The 21,656-nt window shown below is 57.8% G+C and overlaps 1 protein-coding gene across 12 annotated transcripts in view; it reads left to right on the forward strand.

Moving 5' to 3' along the window:
• Positions 1–21,656, forward strand: part of ABR (ABR activator of RhoGEF and GTPase) — a 181,880-nt gene that overhangs the window by 128,120 nt on the left and 32,104 nt on the right. For 10 of the 12 annotated variants that reach the window (XM_017348925.4, XM_002718897.6, XM_089317562.1 and 7 more), the window contains 11 exons: positions 273–333; positions 4,517–4,569; positions 5,447–5,587; positions 7,229–7,350; positions 9,151–9,316; positions 15,351–15,473; positions 15,734–15,809; positions 16,580–16,684; positions 17,549–17,623; positions 21,033–21,130; positions 21,438–21,569. In XM_017348925.4, the coding sequence (XP_017204414.1) occupies positions 273–333; positions 4,517–4,569; positions 5,447–5,587; positions 7,229–7,350; positions 9,151–9,316; positions 15,351–15,473; positions 15,734–15,809; positions 16,580–16,684; positions 17,549–17,623; positions 21,033–21,130; positions 21,438–21,569 (1,152 nt within the window). Of the gene's footprint in view, positions 1–272; positions 334–677; positions 799–4,516; positions 4,570–5,446; positions 5,588–7,228; positions 7,351–9,150; positions 9,317–15,350; positions 15,474–15,733; positions 15,810–16,579; positions 16,685–17,548; positions 17,624–21,032; positions 21,131–21,437; positions 21,570–21,656 lie in introns of those variants that run through there. The other 2 variants (XM_089317567.1, XM_089317568.1) reach the window with 2 other exon arrangements.

Genomic DNA, 21,656 nt, shown 5'->3' on the forward strand with positions numbered 1-21,656 from the left:
CTGTCCACCCTGGGCTGATGTGTACAGATCCCTGGGGGGTTGGTGGGGCACGGGGTCCTGCTCTTGCCACTGCTCCCTGTCTGGAGGGCCCTTGGGGTTGCTGGTGAGGGGCTTCAGGGTTGGGTCTGAAGAATTCCCATTATCGAAGCGCTGTCTCTGGCACCTCCAGCCCCCCCCCCCCCCCGAATCTTGGAGCCCGTCCTTCCTACAAGGCTCACGGGGTGGGGGGTGGGGGGGAGACCAGCCAGTGATTCCTCTCCTCCCCTTGGCAGGAACTCAAAGTGAAAGGTCCCAAGGACTCCAAGGACAGCCACACGTCCGTCACCATGGAAGGTACTTGAGGGAATGGGCGGGATGACAGTCACCTTCCTTTGTCTGGCTTTGTGGACTGCAAGCTGTGTGAGCTGGTGCCCTCCCTGCTCGCGTGCGTGTGTGTGTGTGTGTGTGTGCGTGTGTGCACGCGAGGAATCCAGCCTCTTGTCCCCAGGCAGCCGGCCAGCTACAAACGTGCTCCTCTGTAGGATGCCAGCGGGCTGCTCTTCCCTCCTCCCCTCCCCGCCCTCCTCCCTCCTCTCCACGCGCCGCGCCTCCCCTCCCCTCCCCCTTGCCGGAGGAGCACTCAGAAGCGGCTGCCTGATTCTGGAGGTTGTGCAGCAGCCGCCAGCGAGGTGGGCGAGTGGCTGGGCTGCCGAGGGGAGCCGGGGAGCCAGGAGCGATGGCTGCACGCTCCTGCTGCAGGGACACAGGCGGCCATGGAAATCCTCCTCATCATTCGCTTCTGCTGTAACTGCACCTATGGTAACCCTGGTTTCTCCCTGGGAGGTGCTGTGCCCTCCCGCCTCTGGGAGCTGGCAGTGGGGGGCTTCAGTGTGGCTGTCAAGGTTTGGGGGCAGCAGGGGAGAGGGTGGGCAAGTGGCTGCTGCACCTGTGTGCACTCCCATCGTGGCCAGCGCCATCCTGGGGTTGAACATGGGGGGCCACCCCAGGAAGGGTGGCTTTGGAATGGGAAGGACCTTGCGAGGAGGGTCCAGGTCCCCTGAGAGCCCTGGGAGGGGGGTTGGTGGGCCAGCATGGGAGGCACGGAGTAACTTCCTGGAGAGAGAGTAGCAGGCTACACCTGCAGGCATGGTGGCCAGGGGCTGATGGAGAGGGGCAGAGGGTCCGACTGCAGCCCTGGAATGAGAGGCACCTGCCTGGCTGCAGAGAGAAGTTGGGAGTTTCTTTGTTTCAGGAGAGGAGGGGAGGCTGGGCAGCAGGGTATTGTGTGCTGGGAACGCGTGCACGTGCCGCCTCCCCCAGGACAGCAGCCTGGAGAGCAGGGGACCTCCAGGGCTCCAAGGAGGTCTGTGTCTAGGAGGAGAGAGCCTGGAGCCCAGGTCTCTGCACTTAGCTCAGAGGGTGCTCAGTGAAAGGCCGGAGGGAGAGGGGGCGTGGCAGGCTGCTGCTCTGTGAAGGTCACACGCCCACCGTGGGATGGAAAGGGTCGGAGCATCCTGCAGCTGCTGCCGCTGCTGGTCCCGGGACAGGGGGCAAACCGTCCGCTATGCTGGGGGGCCCAGGGGCCACTGACTGCCCTCTAAGGCAAGAAGCGCCTGAGGGGTTGACCCGTGCAGCCTGTGGCAGGGCATGGGGGGCAGGTGTTGCTTCCACACCAGCTGTTCTGGGCCCATATGTGTTGGAGTGGCAGGTGGCTGGTTTTAGGACCTTCCTCTTCCCTCCCACCAGGCGTTTTGTCTCTGCACCCTTCTCTGTCACTTCGCTTTCCTATCTCCGTGGTAACCTGGAGCTCCTTGTCGAAGGCTGAATGGATGGGGATGGGGGAGGTGGCCGTTTGCTGGAGGAGAGGCTGAGGCGTCCTGGGTTCTCTCTCGGAGGCTGCTGTGCAGGACCCTCGTCCCCTCCCCTGCTGTCCTGTGTCGAGGCTGGCTCCTGGGACAGCTGCTGGCTGTGTCCCCTGCCCCTTGTGTCTCAGCTTCTGGCCAGCTGGGGTCAAGAGGAGAGCTGGACTTGAAGGTGGCCTGTGCAAGGATCAGAGGGGATGTGCTCTTTCTGGTCTGGCCCAAGAGCTGGTTTATAAGCCTCTGCTCGGCCTCCCTCCGAAGGAGACGGAGCCCTCCCACGGCAGGCCTGGGACCCAGCATTCAGGGCATCTGGTCCCCGAGGTGAAGTCAGCTTCAGAGTGGGGAAGGAGGACTGGACCCGCTGTCGCCCAGGCAGCAAGAGGCCAGCTCACCCGCTCCGGCCAGTCTCTGAGAACGCTTGTACGGTTCACTGAGCTTCTCTGGGGCTTGTCCCTTCCTAAGGAAGAGGACAGTCTCAGTCCAAACCCAACTGCCACTTACAGCTTTGTGGTTGTGATCGAGTTACCTTCTGTCTGCCTCAGTTTCCTCATCTGGAGAATGGGGCCGGTGAGCCCTGCTTCCCTTTGTAACCACCGGGAATAAAGCAGGTAAAGCAGTTAGCCAAGTGCCGTTAGGCGAGCAGCTGGCTCACAGCAACTGGACCGTTAGATGCTGCAGTTGTGGTCTGCAGAGGTCCTGGTCAGGGAAGGCTTCCTGGAGGAGGGAGACAGCAAGCACTGCAGCTTGGTGGGAGGTGGGTGCCACAGGAGTCAGGGACCAGGGGAGGGGGCGGGAGTCCCTGGTGAGAGAGTAAGCGCCTCTCGCGGAGTTACGAGGGGTAGCAGGGCTGCAGGGGCCGCGGGGAGCATGCTCCCTAGGGCTGGTCTTCCTCCCCCATCTCCCTCCATCGCAGACTGTGGCCCCAGGGCCTCTCCCTGAATTGCTCCCTCCGACCTTTCCTCCCAGCCGAGGCTGAGGCTGTAGGACTACTCCACAGCCCAGGTCAGGGAGACCTGGGCTGTGGAGACTTCAGGCACATTAATAACTCGGAAATCCAGCCTGCTGTTGGTGCAGCCCTCTGAGCTGAGTTAGCACCTCTTTCCCCTGGGACCCCAAGGAGAGCAGGAGCTGGCGGCACGGAGTATGCTCCCCACCCCAACCCCAGCCCTATGCAGGGGTCTGAACAGCTGGTGCTTTCTTTGCAGTCTCTGGGGTCCTCATGCGTTATTTGCCCCTGGAGGTGGGCCAAGCCACAGGCCGGTGCCTGTGCCTTAAACAGCTTCAGAAATGGGTCCCCCATGAGCTGCGTGCTGGGCTCTGCCCACCCTGTCCCAGGACACCTCAAGCCTGGTCTTGCCCATTCTGGCTCCCTTGGCCTGTGGGGAGGGTCGCTAGAACCTGCTGGATGAGACAGGAGTATGGATAGGTTGCGGGAAGTGCATGTGCAGACAGCAGGGGTTGTCAGTCTGTACTGCCCGGCGTGGTCAGCGAGGGAGTCTGAGCAGGCAGCTGTAACTTGTAAGAGCCCCTGGGGGTACCGACGGGTGGCCAGGCAGACTGCAGCTAGCGCTGGTGGTGCACTGCTGGGAGTGTGTCCTCCTCCTCTCCAGCAGATGGTCCCCCCAGGGGTCTGCTTCGCAGTGCACCGTATTTCTATCTGGGACTTCGGGGGCTCTTTGGTTTGGGAACCAGCTCAGGCCTGAATGTCAGCTCTGGAATCTGGCACAGCCTGGTCCTGTGGACACTCAGTTTGGGTCCTCCTTCTCAGAATGGCCTTCTGCCTCTTACGGCTCCTATGGTCAGGGATCAAAGGTCATGACCCCATGGAGGGGCGTGCAGGTGCAGGGCCAAAGCTGAGCTGCCCCAGTTTGGAGGGGCAGGGCACAGCTGCCTGCAGGAGGCATGTTTGGAAAGGTCGACCTGCCAGCTGCTGCCTCCACCTGCTACTGTCCACTCCCAGCAGTGCTCACTTGGTGTCTGAGCTATGGAGGGGGTGGTATGCAAGGGCCAGGCTGAGCTTGCATTTTTTTCCAGCCTCTTTGGGGCTTCCATATGGGCCTGGATTCCTTCAGGAAATCTTTGCCACCTGCTTGAGAACAAAGCCTTTCCATGGCAGACTGGCCTGCAGCCTGTCCTGTTCTTCCTGGAGCGGGAGAGGGGTTTGCAGGAGTCTTTCTCATGGCGATGAGGCCGGCTATGTGGGTCAGCATGAAGCCTGTTTGTTCCCAGTTGGCTGTGCCAAGCCTTGGGCTGGAGGAGTGAGAATGATAGGGTGTGCAAGAGCTGCTCTCTCTGGACAGGAAGCCTGTCTCCTGCCCATGTTGGGGTCCCCAGTGTGCGGGACTCCTGGGGGTATATCCAGGTGTACCTGTGGGTCAGACTAGGAGCTTCAGGGGGGCATCTTCTCCAAGCCAGGTCAAGCCCTGGGGGCAGCCTTCCAGAGGTCATGGCTGGTGGGCAGTGAGGCAGAGACCAGGTAAGGGGTGGCCTGGGTGGCTTTGGCTGTGTCCACCTCTTCCTGTTGCTCGGCTGGGCCTGGGAGTAGCTGAGTGGGCTTGCCGAACAGCCCACATGGGCTCCTGACAGCCAGGCAGCTCAGGGAGCAAGGCTGGTCTCAGGTCTCAGGCTGCTGGTGTTTGGTTGTCCTGACCCCTTCTCCCTGCCTCCCTCACCAGCTCTGCTCTACAAGCCCATCGACAGAGTCACTCGGAGCACCCTGGTCCTGCACGTGAGTGTCAAGACCCTGAGCGGCCCGGGAGGTATTGGGAGTCCCGTGGAAACCTGAGCTCTGGCTGGAAGGGTGCTGGTGTCCCTGAGAGGGTCCCTGGGCCCCAGCTGCGCCTGCCTGGCCTGCAGTAACCATGCCAACAGGACCAGGGCCTAAATATAGCTCGGCCACTGAGCTTGACATTTGGCCAAATGCTCTTCAGGAGGCAGGCACTTCTGCTTCCCCAGCCCCTGCCTCATGGTCTCCCCTGTCCTTGGGGCAGCTGCGGGGTGGGGGGAGCTGTCTGTCCCAGCTGCTTGGCGAACAGAGGTGGCCCTTGGCTCACCAGGAAAGAGTTGTGATGTAGCAGGAGTGAAGGGCCACTGCCTCACCCTCCCTGTGCCCTGACCCTGAGTTTTAGTTCAGATTTTGAAGGTGTGACCAGATTTGAGTGTGGGTCCCTGAGTGCCTGCTCTTCATATTGTTTTGGGAAGGATTGAGTTTACCCCAGTGTCCTCCCATTGAGCCCCTCATCTGCACCCCCAAACACACCACCCCCACATGCAGGTGTTTGGCAGAGCAGTTAAGATACCCCCTGGGATGCCTGCGTCCCATGTCAGAGCCCCTGGGTTTGAGTCGCAGCTGTGCTTCCTGCTAATGCGCACCCTGGGAGGCAGCATGTGATGGCTCAAGTATTCGGGTCCTCGCCACCCACATGGGAGACCTGGCTGGAGTTCCTGTCTCCTGGCTTCAGCGCGTCCTAGTTCTGGCTGTTACAGGCATCTAGGAAGTGAACCAGCAGATAGAAGATACTCATTCACTTTCTGCCTTTTTAATTAATTAATTAAAGCTACATAATTAAATATAGCACCAACACGCCACCCTCACCCCTGCCCAGGACTTGCTGAAGCACACGCCTGTGGACCACCCAGACTACCCGCTGTTGCAGGATGCCCTCCGCATCTCCCAGAACTTCCTGTCTAGCATCAACGAGGACATCGACCCCCGTCGGACTGCAGTCACGACCCCCAAGGGGGAGGTGAGCTCGGGACCCAGCACAGCCTGGCCCCAGGGGGGGCTGATCTGACCCCTGTCCCTGTTGTCCCTCAAGCGTGGGCACTGCTGCTGAGAGCCCTGCTCACCAGGGCTGAGCTTAAAGGCCAGCCTCTCGTTCATCGTCGTCATAGTCCGGGGAGGCAGAAGAGGAAGCTGAGGCTTGGAGCATCCCCTGCAGGTCCGGTACAAGGTCTCAGCCATAAGTGTCGGACTGGATTCTGTCCCTGGGACTTTCTGGCGATAAGCCCCATGCACTGTTCCCCACACCCGGGGAAGTCGGGCCTCTGGGTTCCTCATTAATGAGTGCAAGCCCCTGTCTCTGCGAGGCTGAGAGAGTGGGACTGGGAGTTGCTTCTGATCGGCCTGTGTAGGAGCTAGGTCGTGAGCTGGGGAGCAGCAGAGGCTGGTGGCAGAGGTGGCGGAGGCCACCCCTGCTGCTGCAGTGTCCCCTGTGGGCACCTCAGACTGCTACAGCTGCTCCCGGGGGGCTCCTTCTTGGTGGAAGGATGGGGAGCAGCCCAGTGAGAGGACACACTGGAGGGACAGTTGCCCTCCTGGGTCAGTAGGCTGGCCTAGATTCCTTGCTTCCTGCCCAAGAAAGGCGGTTAAGCGGCCCCAGGAAGGGAAGGCTGGATGCAGTTAACGCTCTGCTGCTGCATTTATGAGCCTCTGGTGTCTCCTGCAGAGGGAAGGAACCAGGGACAGGGTGCCGGGCGTGACTGGTGGGCCGTGGTGAGCCAGTCCGCGGTGCCATTCCTAGCCCTGGTCTGCTGCACCTCGGGGTGATGTCACTGGTTCATTTCACTGCAAGAATGGCTGGAAAATCTCCAGAGGCTTGGAGCACCATCAGCTTCAGGTCATCTTAATCGTGTGCACTCATCGGTTCACCTACATATCGCAGCATATGTAGGTCACACGGTATACGGCGCTCTTGGAGAAGGCTGGGACAGATGGCGGCAGCCCCAGAGAGGCCTGCTGGCTCTGAGGGTGGGGGGAGGAGACTGCGACGTCTCACGAGGAGTAGGATGCTCTTGGCTGAGCAGAGCCCAGGATAAAGGCAGCTGCAGGTACCCCGGGGACACTGCTGCAGCCGCACTGAGGCTAGCCTCAGGGTCTCTCAGGACACTGCTGCAGCCATACTCAGGCCAGCCCGAGGGTGTCACTTCGTGGGGAAGTCCCAACCACCAAGAAGCAGCATCAGCGGGACCGAGCGGCTCTGCAGGTGCAGGCTGAGCTGAAGCTGGATGCTCAGTTACAAAGAGTTTTGAAGGTGGAGGGTGTTCACACTGCAGCGGGGAGAAACGAGTCATGCTGGGCCAAGGTCCTGGCGGGCAGGAGCTGATGAAAGCTGTGGAAAGTGGTTCTGTTGTGGCACGTGACGTGCTGGCTCTGACACACACCGCCCCCGTGAGCCCTGCCTCGAGGCAGACTGTCGTTCTGTCCCCTTTAAAGATGCCCCATCTGCGATCTCAGCTAAAAAGCGCAGTGTCTGGATTCACACCAAAGCCAGTGCTCTTAACTGTGGGCCACAAGCCCCTCGCCTCAGCCCTCCCCAGCCGGACGGTGCCCCGGTGCAGCCTGCACTGAGCCAGCTGCCAGGGGTGGCTTGTGCCTTCTCCCTCAGACCCGGCAGCTGGTGAAGGACGGCTTCCTGGTGGAGGTGTCAGAGAGCTCGCGGAAGCTGCGGCACGTCTTCCTCTTCACTGACGTCCTACTGTGTGCCAAGCTGAAGAAGACCTCCGCAGGGTGAGTGTGTGGGGGTCCCGGGTCGCGGCAGGGGAACCGGGTGCTGCCCAGGGGGAGCCCTTGGCCCTGAGGGTGCTCTGTGTTCTTGCCTAAAACGTTAATGAATCGTGTTGTGCTGCATAGCCACTTTCTAACAATAATCACATGATTATTTATAAAGATAATATAAGGACATTTATATTATTATAAAGATAATATAAGGACACCCACCCACCCGAACACAGGCACAGGTCCCTTGCCACTGGGTTTCCTTCCCGTGTTTAAAAGATGTTGGGGTTTTTTTTTTATACGGTCGTAATCAGAGTGAATGCCCAATTTTGGACTGTGCCTTTTCTTTTTCACGTCATAAGCATTTTCCCTGTGGCTGCCCAATCTTCATAATCATCGTTTTTGCTTTCCTGCATGATGTTAGAAGTGGCTATGCCATCATTTACTTAAGCCTTGCCTTTTATTAGACTCCTCTAAATTTTTGCTCAGTGTGATTCTGTGAATATTCATTAAATCTGCTACCATTTATCCAGGGCTTATGCCATGCCAGGTGCCATGACAAACGCTTTGAATACATTGTTGCTAATCTCCCCAGCAGCTCCACAAAGTGGTTATTATTATCCGCCTCTCCCAGATGGGAGCAAAGCCTGAGAGAAGGTAAATTGGTGGCTCAAGGTCACACAGCTGGCAGTGGAGATGGGACTTGAACCCTGATCCAGGGTGAACGCCTTCCTGCCTCTGTCTCTGGTTCCAGGGAGGTGGGCCCACTGCATGCTGTGAGGTTATTCCTGCTCAGGCGTGCATGGCTCTGCCGAGACACTCCCGGTACAGGAGGAGAGGGGCTGAGTGCTCACCGCACCACTCAGGGGCTGGAGTAAGAGGTCTGAGTCCTGGGGAAAGTCAGAGATTCTATAAAGGGTGTGACTCCCTGGAGGGAGACCTCGTTTGATATCTTTTTTTTTTTTTTTTTGGTCAGGCAGAGTGGACAGTGAGAGAGAGAGACAGAGAGAAAGGTCTTCCTTTGCCATTGGCTCACCCTCCAATGGCCACCGTGGCCGGCACACCGTGCTGATCCGATGGCAGGAGCCAGGTGCTTCTCCTGGTCTCCCATGGGGTGCAGGGCCCAAGCACTTGGGCCATCCTCCACTGCACTCCCGGGCCACAGCAGAGAGCTGGCCTGGAAAAGAGGCAACAGGGACAGAATCCGGCGCCCCAACTGGGACTAGAACCTGGTGTGCCGGCGCCGCTAGGCGGAGGATTAGCCTGTTGAGCCACGGCACCGGCCCTCGTTTGATATCATTTTAAGCAGAGATGCCAATAACAAGCCTACACAGCTCTGCCTTCAGTCCTTTGCCCATGGCAGACATTACTAATCAACCATGGCATTCTTTCCCACTAGGTTTGGACGTGGCTTTGTTGTCCTTAATCCAGTACCCTGTATGGTCTCTGTCGATCAGGGTTGGTGTTCAGAATAGCATCTGTTTTCCATCCCTGGCCTGATGGTTAATGAATGTGAGCTAAGCTGGGGGAAGGACAGGGCCAGGAAATAGGAAGTGTGAGCCCACTGTGCCCTCCTTGAGAAGCACATGGTTTGGATATCCAAAGACATCAGTCATCGTGGGCCAGAAGCCGGCAAGGTGCAGGAGCAGGGTGCTTCTGTCTCCGAGTGTGTCTGGATCAGGTTGCTCAAGCACGGGGGCCATTGTTGCCTTGGCTGCCTTCTCCGTGGCTCCCATTACGGGTCTTGCAGTTCGGGCACCAAAAGCCCGTCCCCACCCCAAGCCCCAGCTCACATGTACCTGTCGCTTGCAGGAAGCACCAGCAGTATGACTGCAAGTGGTACATCCCCCTGGCCGACTTGGTGTTTCCGTCCCCCGAGGAGTCTGAGGCCAGCCCCCAGGTGCATCCCTTCCCCGACCATGAGCTGGAGGACATGAAGATGAAGATCTCTGCCCTCAAGAGTGAGATCCAGAAGGAGGTGAGGAGAGCCTGGCCGCTGAGCTGGGGTGCTAGGGACCGGGAGGGGCGGACAGGCCAGGGAAGCTGTGAGATTTCAGAGCCTGATTGGGACACGGTTATGCAGGAGTGGGAGCTCTGCAGTGTGGATGTGTTAAGGGCCATCCCTGACCTTGGCACATTAGCTCTGAGTAAATAGAAGCTAGCAGAATTAGAGAGAGGAGAGACACACACAGAAACAGAGAGAGGTATTCTATCCACTGGTTCACATCCCAAATGGCTGCAACATCTGGGGCTGGACCAGCCTGAAGCCAAGAGCCAAAAGCTTCATCAGGGTTTCCCATATGGGTATCAGGGGCCCAAGGGCTGGGGTCATCCTCCGCAGTTTTCCCAGGTGCGTTAGCAAGGCACTGGTTCAGAAGTGGAGAAGCCAGGACTCGAACCAGCATCATATGGGATGCTGGCATTGCAGGCAGCGGCTTAACCCTCTGTACCACAATGCCAGGCCCCAGTGTGCTCTGATTTTAGTGGGCTTAATTATGGAGAGTTCCCTGGAGAAGAGTATATGTTGAAAATTGTCTAAGAGGGAAAGAGTGTCTAAAAGGGGAAAGGTCGTCTTCTTCTTCTTCTTCTTCTTCTTCTTCTTTTTTTTTTTTTGGATGATTGTTTACTTACCTGAGAGGCAGAGTTACAGAGAGAAATCTTCCATCTGCTGCAATGGCCAGGGCTGGGCCAGGCAGAAGTCAGGAACCAGGAACTCCATCTGGGTCTCCCATGTGGGTATCAGGGGCCGTCTTCTGCTACTTTCCTAGATGTGTTAGCAGGGAACTGGATCAGAAGTAGAGCTGGGCTGGCGCTGCGGCTCACTAGGCTAATCCTCTGCCTAGCTGCACTGGCACACCGGGTTCTAGTCCCGGTTGGGGCGCTGGATTCTGTCCTGGTTGCCCCTCTTCCAGGCCAGCTCTCTGCTGTGGCCCGGGAGTGCAGTGGAGGATGGCCCAAGTGCTTGGGCCCTGCACCCCATGGGAGACCAGGATAAGCACCTGGCTCCTGCCTTCTTCGGATCAGTGCGGTGCACGGGCCGTAGTGTGCTGGCCACGGCAGCCGTTGGAAGGTAAACCAACTGCAAAGGAAGACCTTTCTCTCTGTCTCTCTCTCTCCCGGTCCACTCTGCCTGTCAAAAAAATTAAAAAAAAAATAAAAAAAAAAAATAAAAAGCAGAGAAGCCAGGACTTGAACCAGCGCTGCAAGTGGCAGCTCAATGCACTGTGCCACAACGCCGGCCCGGGAAAAGGCCTTCATAAGGCAGAGCTCAGCGTGTGTGAGAGAAAGGCCTGAGCAGCGTCACAGACGAGGTAGCAAATAGATGAGAAAATACCACAGCGAACTCACTTGCTCTAAACATGCCCAGAGCCTCTGCCTGGAGCCGGCTGAGATACTCAGCGCACCCAGAACGCTCACGGATATTTATCCTACTTTAGGCCGCAGAGGAAATCCCAATTTAATAGATCACAGTGCAGTAAAATTAGAAATCAACAAGTGAACATGAGTTAATTATATGCCTGGAAAGTTACAACTTTCAAGTTAGAGGATGTCGAAATGACAATTACACACTACTTACTACAGCACACACACACACACACAAACGCCTGGGGGCAGGCATTTGGCCTAGCAGGTAGGCCGTCCTCGTCCTAGGTGGGAATGTCGGCTTCAAGTCCCAGCTCTGCCCCCACCCCCAGTTTCCCACTAATGCAGACCTTGGGGGGCAGCAGCGATGGCTCACGTTCTGGGCTCCTGTCACTCACATAGGAGGCCACTGCTGCCGACATTTGAGGAGTGATCCGGTAGATATGTGTCAGTCTGACTGTTTGCCTCTCAAATAAATAAAATTTTAAAAAGCTGGGGGGAGGGGCATTTTGGCACAGCAGGCCAAGCCACTGCTTACAAAGCCGGCATCCCGTACCTAAGTGCCAAGTCCTGACTGCTCTGCTTGCCAGTCCAGCTTCCTGTCCAGGTACCTGAGCCCCTGCCACCTGTGTGGGAGACCAGGACAGAGTTCCTGGCTCCTGCTTTCTGCCTGGCCCAAGCTGTGGTGGCCATTTGGAGTGTGAACCAGTAGATGGAAGACCTGCTCGCTCGCTCTCCCCCAACTGCCCCGTTTTTTCTGTATCTCTCATTCTCCCTTCAGACAGATAAATTAACAAAGAAAATGTTGTCAAATGAAAGTATTGCACATCAAAAGCTATAGGACGCAGCCAAAGCTCTGTTAAAGGAGAGTGTATAGCCTTGACTTCATAGATTCACCGCCAGTGGCTGGAACAGAGCAGCCCAGGAGGAGAGGCCTTCCCAGTGACTGCACAGGAGGCACGGCGTGGTTCATCTGGCCTGGGCATCCTTCCTCCCCCGCCCCGGCCTCCCTGCAAAAGCCTCTCACCTCTGGGTGGGGTGCCCGCTGCCAGTTCCTGGTGTTCACCTCCGGCTTTGCTTGAATGGTCCCCGCTGCACGTGTGTGCTCGGCTTTTTCACTTCCCCTTTAGGGTCTGGACTCGAGTGTGAGCCTGTAGCTTTCTTCTCGTCCGTGCTCCTGACACTTAGCGTGTGATACAGAGCTGCTTAGCAAATTGCTACGACCAGATAGCCCCTAAGAACCCTTTCAGCTGAACAGGAGGGGTGTCTTTAAGGCCGAGGGTCTGCCTGGGGGCGCTTCCTGACCGGCACAGGTGACCTCCTGGGCGGCCAGGCCCTGCCTGCTTCACTGGAGGTGAAGAGGTCCTGGGACTGGCAGGCTGTGTGCCCGCCCTCCAGCGCTGGGTGTGCAGGCCAAGCCCCGCAGTGGCTGCAGGCGTGTGCAGGACACCCCCCCCCTCCCCCGCCCCCGCCCCGAGTGCTCACACAGTGGAGAAGGTAGGCAGGCCCGGCACTGGCCACAGACGAGCTCAGGAGCAGATTAAGGGATCTTAAGAGATTTGTCCTTTTAAAGATAAATTTTTAAAACTTTACATTCTTCCTTAATCATCAGTGTAATGCAGGTTTGTTGCAGCAAGAGATGTGCACAGTGCCCAAGTATGAGCAGCCAGCATGCCCTGCCCATTGCTAACAGTCCGCAGTGTGTTCTGCACTCTTCTGTACGTTTTCTGTGGTGTGTGTGTGTGTGTGTGTGTACAAGGGTGCTTCAAAAACTTCATGAAAAATGCGTATGATGAGAAAACTATGCATGGATTTCAAGTCTTTTGCATCAAAATGTACCTTTTTCTAAAAATGATTTTTAAAAATTTATTTTAAAGGCAGAGTTAGAAAGAGGGGAGAGAGAGAGAGAGAGAGGGAGGGAGGGAGGGAGGAGAGGTCTTCCATCTGCTAGTTCACTCCCCGAATGGCTGCAATGGGCAGGGCTGGGCCCTATCACAGGCAGGAGCCTGGAACTCCTTCCAGGTCTCCCATGTGGGAAGGCCAAGCTCTTAGGCCGTCTTTCATTGCCTTCTCAGGTGCATTAGCAGAATCAAAAGCAGAGGGGCCGGCGCTGTGGCAGAGCGAGTTAAGCTACTGCCTGCAGCACCAGCATCTCATAGGTGCTGGTTTGAGTCCTGGCTGCTCTACTTCTGATCCAGACCCTGCTGATGTGCCTGGGAAAGCAACACAAAATGCCCCAGGTCCTTGGACCCATGCACCCATGTGGGAGACCCAGAAGAAGCTCCTGGCTCCTGGCTTTGGCCTGGCCCAGCCTCGGCCATTGCAGACATTTGGGGACTGAACCAGTGGATGGAAGACCTCTCTCTCTCTCTCTCTCTCTCTCTAACTCTACCTTTCAAAATAAATATTAAAAAAAAAAAAGAATTTGAAGCGGAGCAGCTATGATTTGAACCAGAGCCCATGTGGGATACAGGGCATTGCAGGCAACAGCTTAACCCTCTGTGCTATAACACTGGCCCCGAATTTATCTTTTTTTAAATATTTATTTTATTTGAAAGTCATACTTAAAGAGAGAGAGGTCTTCCATCTGCTGGTTCACTCCCCAAATGGCTGCAGTGGCTGGAGCTGAGCCGATCCGAAGCCAGGAGCCAGGAGCTGCTTCCAGGTCTCCCATGTGCATGCAGGGATCCAAGTGCTTGGGCCATCTGCTGCTGCTTTCCCAGGCACATTAGCAGGGAGCTGGATCAGAAGTGGAGCAGCCTGGACTTGAACCGGTGCCCATATGGGATGCCAGTGTTGCAGGCCAGGGCTTTAACCCACTGCCCCCCACAGCACCGGCCCCTAAATGTATCCTTTAATCCCATTTTCTCAGGGACTTTCTTGCCTGTGACTGGGACTAGACTACATGTGCTGCTTAGTAACTCAGCTTTTCACTCCACAGCTGCCTCAGCCTGCTTTGGATCCATGATTCAATCTTTCTTTCTTTCTTTTTTTTTTTTTTTTTTTTTTTTTGACAGGCAGAGTTGGATAGTGAGAGAGAGAGACAGAGAGAAAGGTCTTCCTTCTGTTGGTTCACCCCCCAAATGGCCGCTACGGCCAGCGCATTGCGCTGATCTGAAGCCAGGAGCCAGGTGCTTCTCCTGGTCTCCCATGGGGTGCAGGTCCCAAGGACTTGGGCCATCCCCCACTGCCCTCCCAGGCCACAGCAGAGAGCTGGACTGGAAGAGGAGCAACCAGGACAGAATCCGGCGCCCCAACTGAGTCTAGAACCTGGGGTGCCAGCGCCACAGGCGGAGGATTAGCCTAGTGAGCCGTGGCGCCGGCCCATGATTCTTTCTAACAGCTGCCTCCCGTCTGGTGCTTGCCTGCACAGAGTGTCCCTGGATACTCACGGTGTTGTTTCTGATTCTCCACTCTTTTTTTTTTTTTTTTTTTTAAGATTTATTTATTTATTTGAAAGTCAGAGTTACACAAAGAGAAGGAGAGGCAGAAAGAGAGAGAGAGGTCTTCCATCTGCTGGTTCACTCCCCAGTTGGCTGCAACGGCCGGAGCTGTGCTGATCCAAACCCAGGAGCTTCTGGGTCTCCCCCGCAGGTGCAGGGGCCCAAGCATTTGAGCCATCTTCTACTGCTTTCCCAGGCCATAGCAGAGAGCGGGATCAGAAGTAGAGCAACTGGGACTTGAACCAGTGCCTGTATGGGATGCTGGCACTGTAGGCAGCAGCTTTACCTACTACACCACAGCGCCAGCCCCCTGATTCTCCAGTGTTACAAGACACCTCTGCAGTAAACGCTGGGCTGCAAGGGGTGTGGCTGGGCCCAAGTTCCAGTGCCTTTAATCACCTGTGTCTGTTTTGTCCGCACCCCCAGCAGGGTAGAGTCCCTAACCCCCACCCCCTCACAGCACTGGCGTTGAGGCTGTGGGTAGTTAATACTTTGCCCATCTAATGGGTTTGAAAAAAAAAAAAAACAGCATCAGAAATGAGCTGTAATTGAAGAGCTGGAAGCTGGTGTTGGAGCTGAGCACCATAGCAGTTACTAAAAGGGAGGAGCCCTTTATAAAATGCATTTACCTTGGAAAACTGGAGGGGGCGCCGGGGCACAGAGCCTCGTGCTGACGGGTGTCAGAGGTCTCTGGCGCCAGGGTCTCTGATGCAGTGCGGAGCCCAGGACCCCAGCAAGACCTTCTTGTCTCAGTTTCAAAAGAAGGGGCTCAGCAGGAAGCACGGGGGCTGGTCAGGAGGCAGAAGGAGGGAGGAGGCGTGACCCCCTGCCTTTTTTTGGTTTCTGTGGGAGAAGTGAGGCAGGGCAGGGGCATGGCTACTTTGAAGAGAGTGGGTGGCCCCTGGGCTACCCAACAGCTGCGGTTGCCTGGTCCCTGCCCCTGTGAGTTGGAACAGAGCGGAGGTGCCTTGGCGGGTGAGTGTTAGATGAAGCAGGTGGTTGGGGGTTGGGCATCGGGTTGGTGGGTTTGCGGGGTGTGCTGCCAGGGGGGCCCCTCGGGGTCTGGTGACTTAGCCACCCCGGGGGTGAGCGGTTCTGCTGACTCAGGCCAGGAAATACGGACAGTAAGAAGCGTGGTTGCTACGCAGGGGGATGTGGTGCTTAGAGCTGCTGAGTGGGGGGACCGTCTGTGCCTCGCCCCTGCAGAAAGCCAACAAGGGACAGAGCCGGGCCATCGAGCGCCTCAAAAAGAAGATGTTTGAGAACGAGTTCCTGCTGCTGCTGAACTCCCCCACAATCCCGTTTCGGATCCACAATCGGAATGGAAAGGTCAGCTGGGGCTGCCCGCTCCCTGTAGCTCCTGGCCCTGAGTGGTGGCAACTCTGGCCCCGGTGCCCCAGACAGGCTGCCACGGCTCCAGCCCTTGACTCCTCTCCCCACAAGGAGTCCTCTCCATCTTCTGGCTACCTCCTTCTCTGAGCCCAAGGGTGCCTGGGTGAAAAGCAGCTTTGTTGGGGACCCTAGAATCCGAGAATGTACTGGGTCTGGCGCTGGCCACCCCACTTAGTGCTCCTCTCCTCTCTCTCTAGAGCTACCTGTTCCTGCTGTCCTCCGACTATGAGAGGTCAGAGTGGCGAGAAGCAATTCAGAAACTACAGAAGAAAGGTGAGGTCCTGCCCTGCTCCGATGGCGGCCGTGGCCACAGGAGCCTTCTGTGTTCCAAGCACTTCCCGCCCGTTAGCTCCTGTTTAACCCTCAGCTGCACCCTGGGAGGTGCCAGGGAGCTGGCTCTTAGCTGATGTTTCAGATCTACTGAGGCCCCAAGAACTGAAGTGGTTTGCCCCAGGGACTTGTGAATTAGGGATGGGTGTGGACCCACAGCCCTCCTGCTGTCTCTCACACACATGCCTGAGCCTCCTCAACAGAAGAGCCTTCTACTCTTTTTTTAAATAAAGATTTATTTAGTTATTTGAGAGGCAGAGTTACAGAAAGAAAGGGAGAGCTCGATGTTCCATCCACTGGTTCACTCCCCCTGATGGCCACACAGCCAGGGATGGGCCAGACCAAAGCCAGGAGCTTTCTCTGGGTCTGCCCCGTGGCTACAGGGGCCCAAGCACTTGAGCCACTCTCTGCTGCTCTCCCAGGTGCATTAGCAGAGGGCTGGATCCCAGGTGCAGCAGCCGGGACTCTAACCAGTGCCCAGCACTGGAGGTGGGTTTACCCGCCTTGCCACAACGCCGGCCCCCAGGTTCTCCTACTCTGAACCCTCTGACAGCACGTACAGCTGTGCCCAGGTGGATGCCTGCAAGCCTTCCACACGCCACCAAGGACTAACTCTGCCCCTAGAACAAGACCACCTCCCGGCAGCTGCCCTGGGCAGAGCTGCAGTCCCCATGGACCTGTGCCAATGCCCCCTCCTCTCGCTCCTCCTACAGATCTCCAGGCCTTTGTCCTGAGCTCAGTGGAGCTCCAGGTGCTCACAGGATCCTGTTTCAAGCTTAGGACTGTACACAACATTCCTGTCACCAGCAATAAAGATGGTAAGATCTAGAGCCTGAGTTGCCCAGCCAGCAGTTTCAACCCCCAGGGAATGGCTGGAGCCTTCTGGAGGGACCCAGCCAGCCTCGGAGCTGCAGATGGATCCTGGGCTGCACTGGGCTGGGCCTGCTGGGTTCCTGCCTATTGAGCTCTTTGATGGTGCCCTCTGGCTTGAGAGGAGAGTTGGGGGCCCTTATGCTCTGGGACCATGTTGTTAATATGTTCAGGAAGTAGCTGGAAGAAAGGAGCAGAAGGCTAAAGCATGGGACATGGGGGCGGGGAGGGTAGAAGATGCACGGTAATGCCAGGGCCCAGCTCCTGGAAGGCCCTGAGTGCCGAGCAAGCAAGGCGCCTGTGGGAGGGCTCTGGGCAGAGAGAGCTGCCTTCAGAGTGGCGCCGGGTGGCTGGGTGCTGGCCGCCTCTGATGTTGGCACGGAGCCTGCTCTCTGGAAGGCACTTGGAGAGCCAGCTTCCCTTGGAGTATCAGGGTCAGCTGGGGTCTCCGGCAGGGGGCAGGGCTGAGCTCGCTCTCTTCCATTAGCAGTGACCTCGCTTTAGTCCATTTCGACTTTGAAGGTTAGGTGGGGGAGGGTAGCCATGGGGTTGGCAGGGCCCACAGGGAGGGAAGGCAGCCCTGGGGAATGGTACCAAACCCCTGGCCAGGTCTGGAGATGGGATCTGGCTTCCCAAGCCCAGCCGGAAAGGGAAGGGCCCCAGCATTACTGGGGAGCTCACAGCACAGGAGCCGAGGGCTTGGGAAACGTCTCCTGCAGGCCACCAGGTGGTGCTGTGGGCCCAAGGCGCAGGTCTGATCTGGGAGGGGACAAGCCTCTCACCGCCCCTCCCTGGGCACTCCTCTCTTGCAGACGACGAGTCTCCAGGGCTCTATGGCTTCCTCCACGTCATCGTCCACTCGGCCAAGGGGTTTAAACAATCAGCCAGTAAGTGTCCCTGACCCTAGCTAGCCACTGTTCGGCCTTTCACGGAAAGTCCCTCTGGAACCATCGTGTGGGACCTCCCGCTGGTACCCCTGCTCTGCCCCTGTCTGCTCAGGCAGGCCCTGCATGCACACCTTGAGTGGGGCGTTGCCCGAAAGGCCAGCAGCCGGCTCCTCCTGGGTGGGGGAGCACTCCTGCCCTTGGTCCCCAGGGCCTGCTCTCCCCTAAGTCCTCCCTCCAGGTGTGTGAAATCCTGGACTCCAGCCCAGCTCTGCCGATCACAGACTGTGACCTTGGGCAAGCTTCGTAACCTCTCTGCTTCCTTCTCCATGAAAGGCCTCACACTGGTTAATACAGCCGAGAGTGGGCTTCAGCCCGCCCGGGACATGGATGCTGCACCCGCGTTCCTCTCTCGTCCCTCCCTACGTCTCTAGGTCACCAGCCCTGTGGATTGTTGTCCTCCGATGACTGAATGTGTTTAGCATTTCACAGAATACAGCCACACTGTTTATCTGCATAGGAATTTCTTTTTTGAGGATTTGTTTGTTTATTTGAAAGGCAGAATGACAGAGATCTTCCATCCACTGGTTCACTCTCAAATGGCTGTAACAGGCCGGCGCCGCGGCTCACTAGGCTAATCCTCCGCCTTGCGGCACCGGCACCCCGGGTTCTAGTCCAGGTTGGGGAGCCGGGTTCTAGTCCTGGTTGCTCCTCTTCGGTCCAGCTGTCTGCTGTGGCCCAGGAGTGCAGTGGAGGATGGCCCAAGTGCTTGGGCCCTGCACCCACATGGGAGACCAGGAGGAAGCGCCTGGCTCCTGGCTTCAGATCGGCACAGCACACCGGCCATAGCAGTCATTTGGGGGGTGAACCAACAGAAGGAAGACCTTTCTCTCTGTCTCTCTCACTAACTCTGCCTGTCAAAAAAAAAAAAAAAAAAAAAAAAAATCAAATGGCTGTAACGGCCAGGTCTGGGTCAGGCTGAAATCAGGAGACAGGAGCTTCTTCATCTTGGTCTCCCACGTGGGTGTCAGGGGCCTCAAGTACTTGGTCATCTGCTGCCTTCCCACCCACATTAGCAGAAGGCTGGATAGGAAGTAGAGCAGCTGGGATTTGAACCAGCACTGAGATCGAATGCCGGCCACACAAGCGGCGGCTCAACTCACTGTGCCACAGCACCGTCCCCTCTCTGCATAGGAACTGCTGAGTCGTTTCTACCCATTTGCCAGATGAACATACCAAACTATGTCAGGAGAGGGGAAAGGTCTGAACACAACACAGGATCAGGGCCCCAGAGCCCCCAGCCCTGCCAGCTGCATCCCACATGGAGCTTCTGTTACCGCAAAGCCTCCCGCAATGCCGGGGTGAAGAGGTGTCCCCTCGCTGTGTTGCTGTCACAGTAGGGCGAGCCATGGTCCCTGCACCTGTCACCTGGCTTCGTCCCTCATCATCGGCCTCTCCCGCTGTGGGCACTCTGAGGACAGGAGCCAGGTCCCCTCTATCCTCAGATGGAAGGGAGCTCAGGGGCCGGAGTGAGTCGTCGGTTTACAGAGCGCCCACTGGGCATCTGGGGAAAACGAGGAGGCAGCAGGCCAGTGGGCAGCGCCGCGGCACGCTCCAAGCCTGTTCCCATCCCTCTGGCCCCTCTCCGGGGTCACCAGACTCATTCCTATTCCACATGCAGGGAAGCCAAGGCCCAGGGGGCTCCAGCAACGTGGCAGGGCACGAGAATCCATGCCTTCCAACTCCAAAGCCCGGTGCTTCCGCTTTGAGCCACTCTGGAAGTCTGGCCAGGACCCCTCTGCTCTCAGCACTCAGCCTGCCTGTTAACAAGGTGGCTTCCCGGCCCCTCCCCCGACCCACAGCACGACGTGCTGGGGACAGCTGGCCCAGTCGTCCTGGCTCCCAGCTCTGTGCTGCTGCTGTGCACGCCTATGTCTGCGTGCTGCACAGCTCAATCAGGTGCCTCCCACCTCCACGCTGCCTGCCCCCCCACTTCCTGTTGGCTGGATGGGGGGGCTCCTCGAGGAGCAGGTGTCCACCTCCTGGACTGGGTCAGGCGGTAGGCGGCTGGGGGAGCTACGGGAAAGCTTCTCCCTCCCTCGGGGTTGTGTCCACCTCCCCCGCCCCAGCCCCTGCCCTGCTCAGTTGCTCCTGCTGGCCTGGGGTGGAACCTGTCGAATCCTCACCCATGGCTTCTTGTCCTTGTAATCTTGGTCTAGCCTCACTTGGGCTTAGGTGGGGGCTCACCGTCACTGCCCCGTCTTCGGGACCACAGCCCCAAGGGGAGAAGTTAGGCTATTTGTAGAGAATGAGGATTTGAACCCAAAAGTCTGATGCTACGGCCCTCACCTTGACCCTGTGAGTGATCTCCCTGCCTCTGACAGAAGGGTCACCCCCGCCACAATCAGTGACACTGGCACGTCCTGCCCCCCACCCCGTCCAGCCACACAGCCTGTCCCCGATCATCTGCACCCACATTCCAGCATGTTCTGATTCCCATTTACATCTACTTCGGGTTGCACCCAGCCAGAGACTTCTCGGCGGCAACTCCCCACCCCCTTGCTCCTGTGGTGGGTGACTCCTGGCGTCCACCAAACTGCACACCCACCCTCTGACCTCTGCCCCTTGTCACCTTCATTCCTGTCACAGAGGGTGGGCCGTGGTGCCTCAACCACACCCCTGCACCAGCACCCTGATGGGCAGCAGGGTCTGAGCCCTGGAGGGAGCGTGTGGATTTACAGAGTGGCTCCCAGCCCTGTGTCGCCGGGTGGAGAGGAAGGGATTTCAGCCTGGAGGCCTGGGATGGAGAGGGGAACCCCAGGGACCCCGCCAGCCCCTACCAGTCCATTATGTGGAGTGCCGGACGGTGGTGAGAGCGTCCACTCAGCTCCCAGAGAGTCACTGCACCTGCTTTGGGCCCAGCCCTGCTCTAAGTACCAGGGGATGCACTTGGGAGTAAGAAAGCCCGTGGTGTCTGCCCACATGGTGTTTGCTGTGGACGAAGAGACACAGCAAGGGCCCAGAGAGCAGAGACCACTTCAGTTCAAGTTGAAGGAAACTGCCCAGACGGGCTGGTGCGTGGCCCAGTGCCCTGCAGTGACGCAGCCTCACCACCACTGGGAAGCCATGGGAAGCGGAGGTCACTCCTTCAGCCCGTGTGGTCGGGAAAGGCCTTGACCATGTGGCAATAGCAGGCAGTGAGGGCAGCAGCCCTAAGGGAGCAGCTTGGCACGTGGAGGGCCACGGGGCCAGCCTGGCTGGGGTGCGATGGGGAGAGTGGAGAAGTCGGAGGTACCCAAAGGTGTGGGCCCTCAGGGAGCAGAACACCAAAGTGCCCCCCTGTGCGTTGCCCCCAACTTTCCCCCGGGCCTCTGTCTCGAGCCTCACTCTGCTTGTCTGTCTCCTCCTACAGACCTGTACTGTACACTGGAGGTGGATTCCTTTGGCTATTTTGTCAGCAAAGCCAAAACCAGGGTGTTCCGGGACACAACAGAGCCCAAGTGGGATGAGGTGAGTGGTCTGTCGGGGAGCATGCCCGCCCGACCGCCTGTCCAGGCCCCGTCTGCCAGGCCTGTCGGTGAGCAGCTGTCTCGCTGGTTGTAGTGTTTGTGTCCAGGAGTGCCAGGCTCCGGATTGTAGTTTTCAGTGAGAGGGAGGCCTCTGGGGGCTCTGGAAGGGGAGGATGCCCTCGCTGGCTTGTGAGGTGGTCACCCCGGGCCCTGTCACCCCACCCTCACAGAGCAGAGGGCCACACCCGCCAGGGAGCCAGGTCTCCCAGCCTCGGGAGCTCAAGATCCTTTGTGCCGTGTCTCCCCAGGAGTTTGAGATCGAGCTGGAGGGCTCCCAGTCCCTGCGGATCCTGTGCTATGAGAAGTGCTACGACAAGACCAAGGTCAACAAGGACAACAACGAGATCGTGGACAAGATCATGGGCAAGGGACAGATCCAGGTGGGCATCCCGGGCACCAGGCAGGGCTTTTGGGGGAGGTGGTGGCCTTCTGGGTCAAGATGCTTGAGCTTCTGTGACGCTGGCTCA

The sequence above is a fragment of the Oryctolagus cuniculus genome, chromosome 17 (genome assembly GCF_051225735.1).
Source record: "Oryctolagus cuniculus isolate XC-2025 breed Fujian yellow rabbit chromosome 17, ASM5122573v1, whole genome shotgun sequence".
In the NCBI taxonomy this organism is placed as follows: Eukaryota; Metazoa; Chordata; class Mammalia; order Lagomorpha; family Leporidae; genus Oryctolagus; species Oryctolagus cuniculus.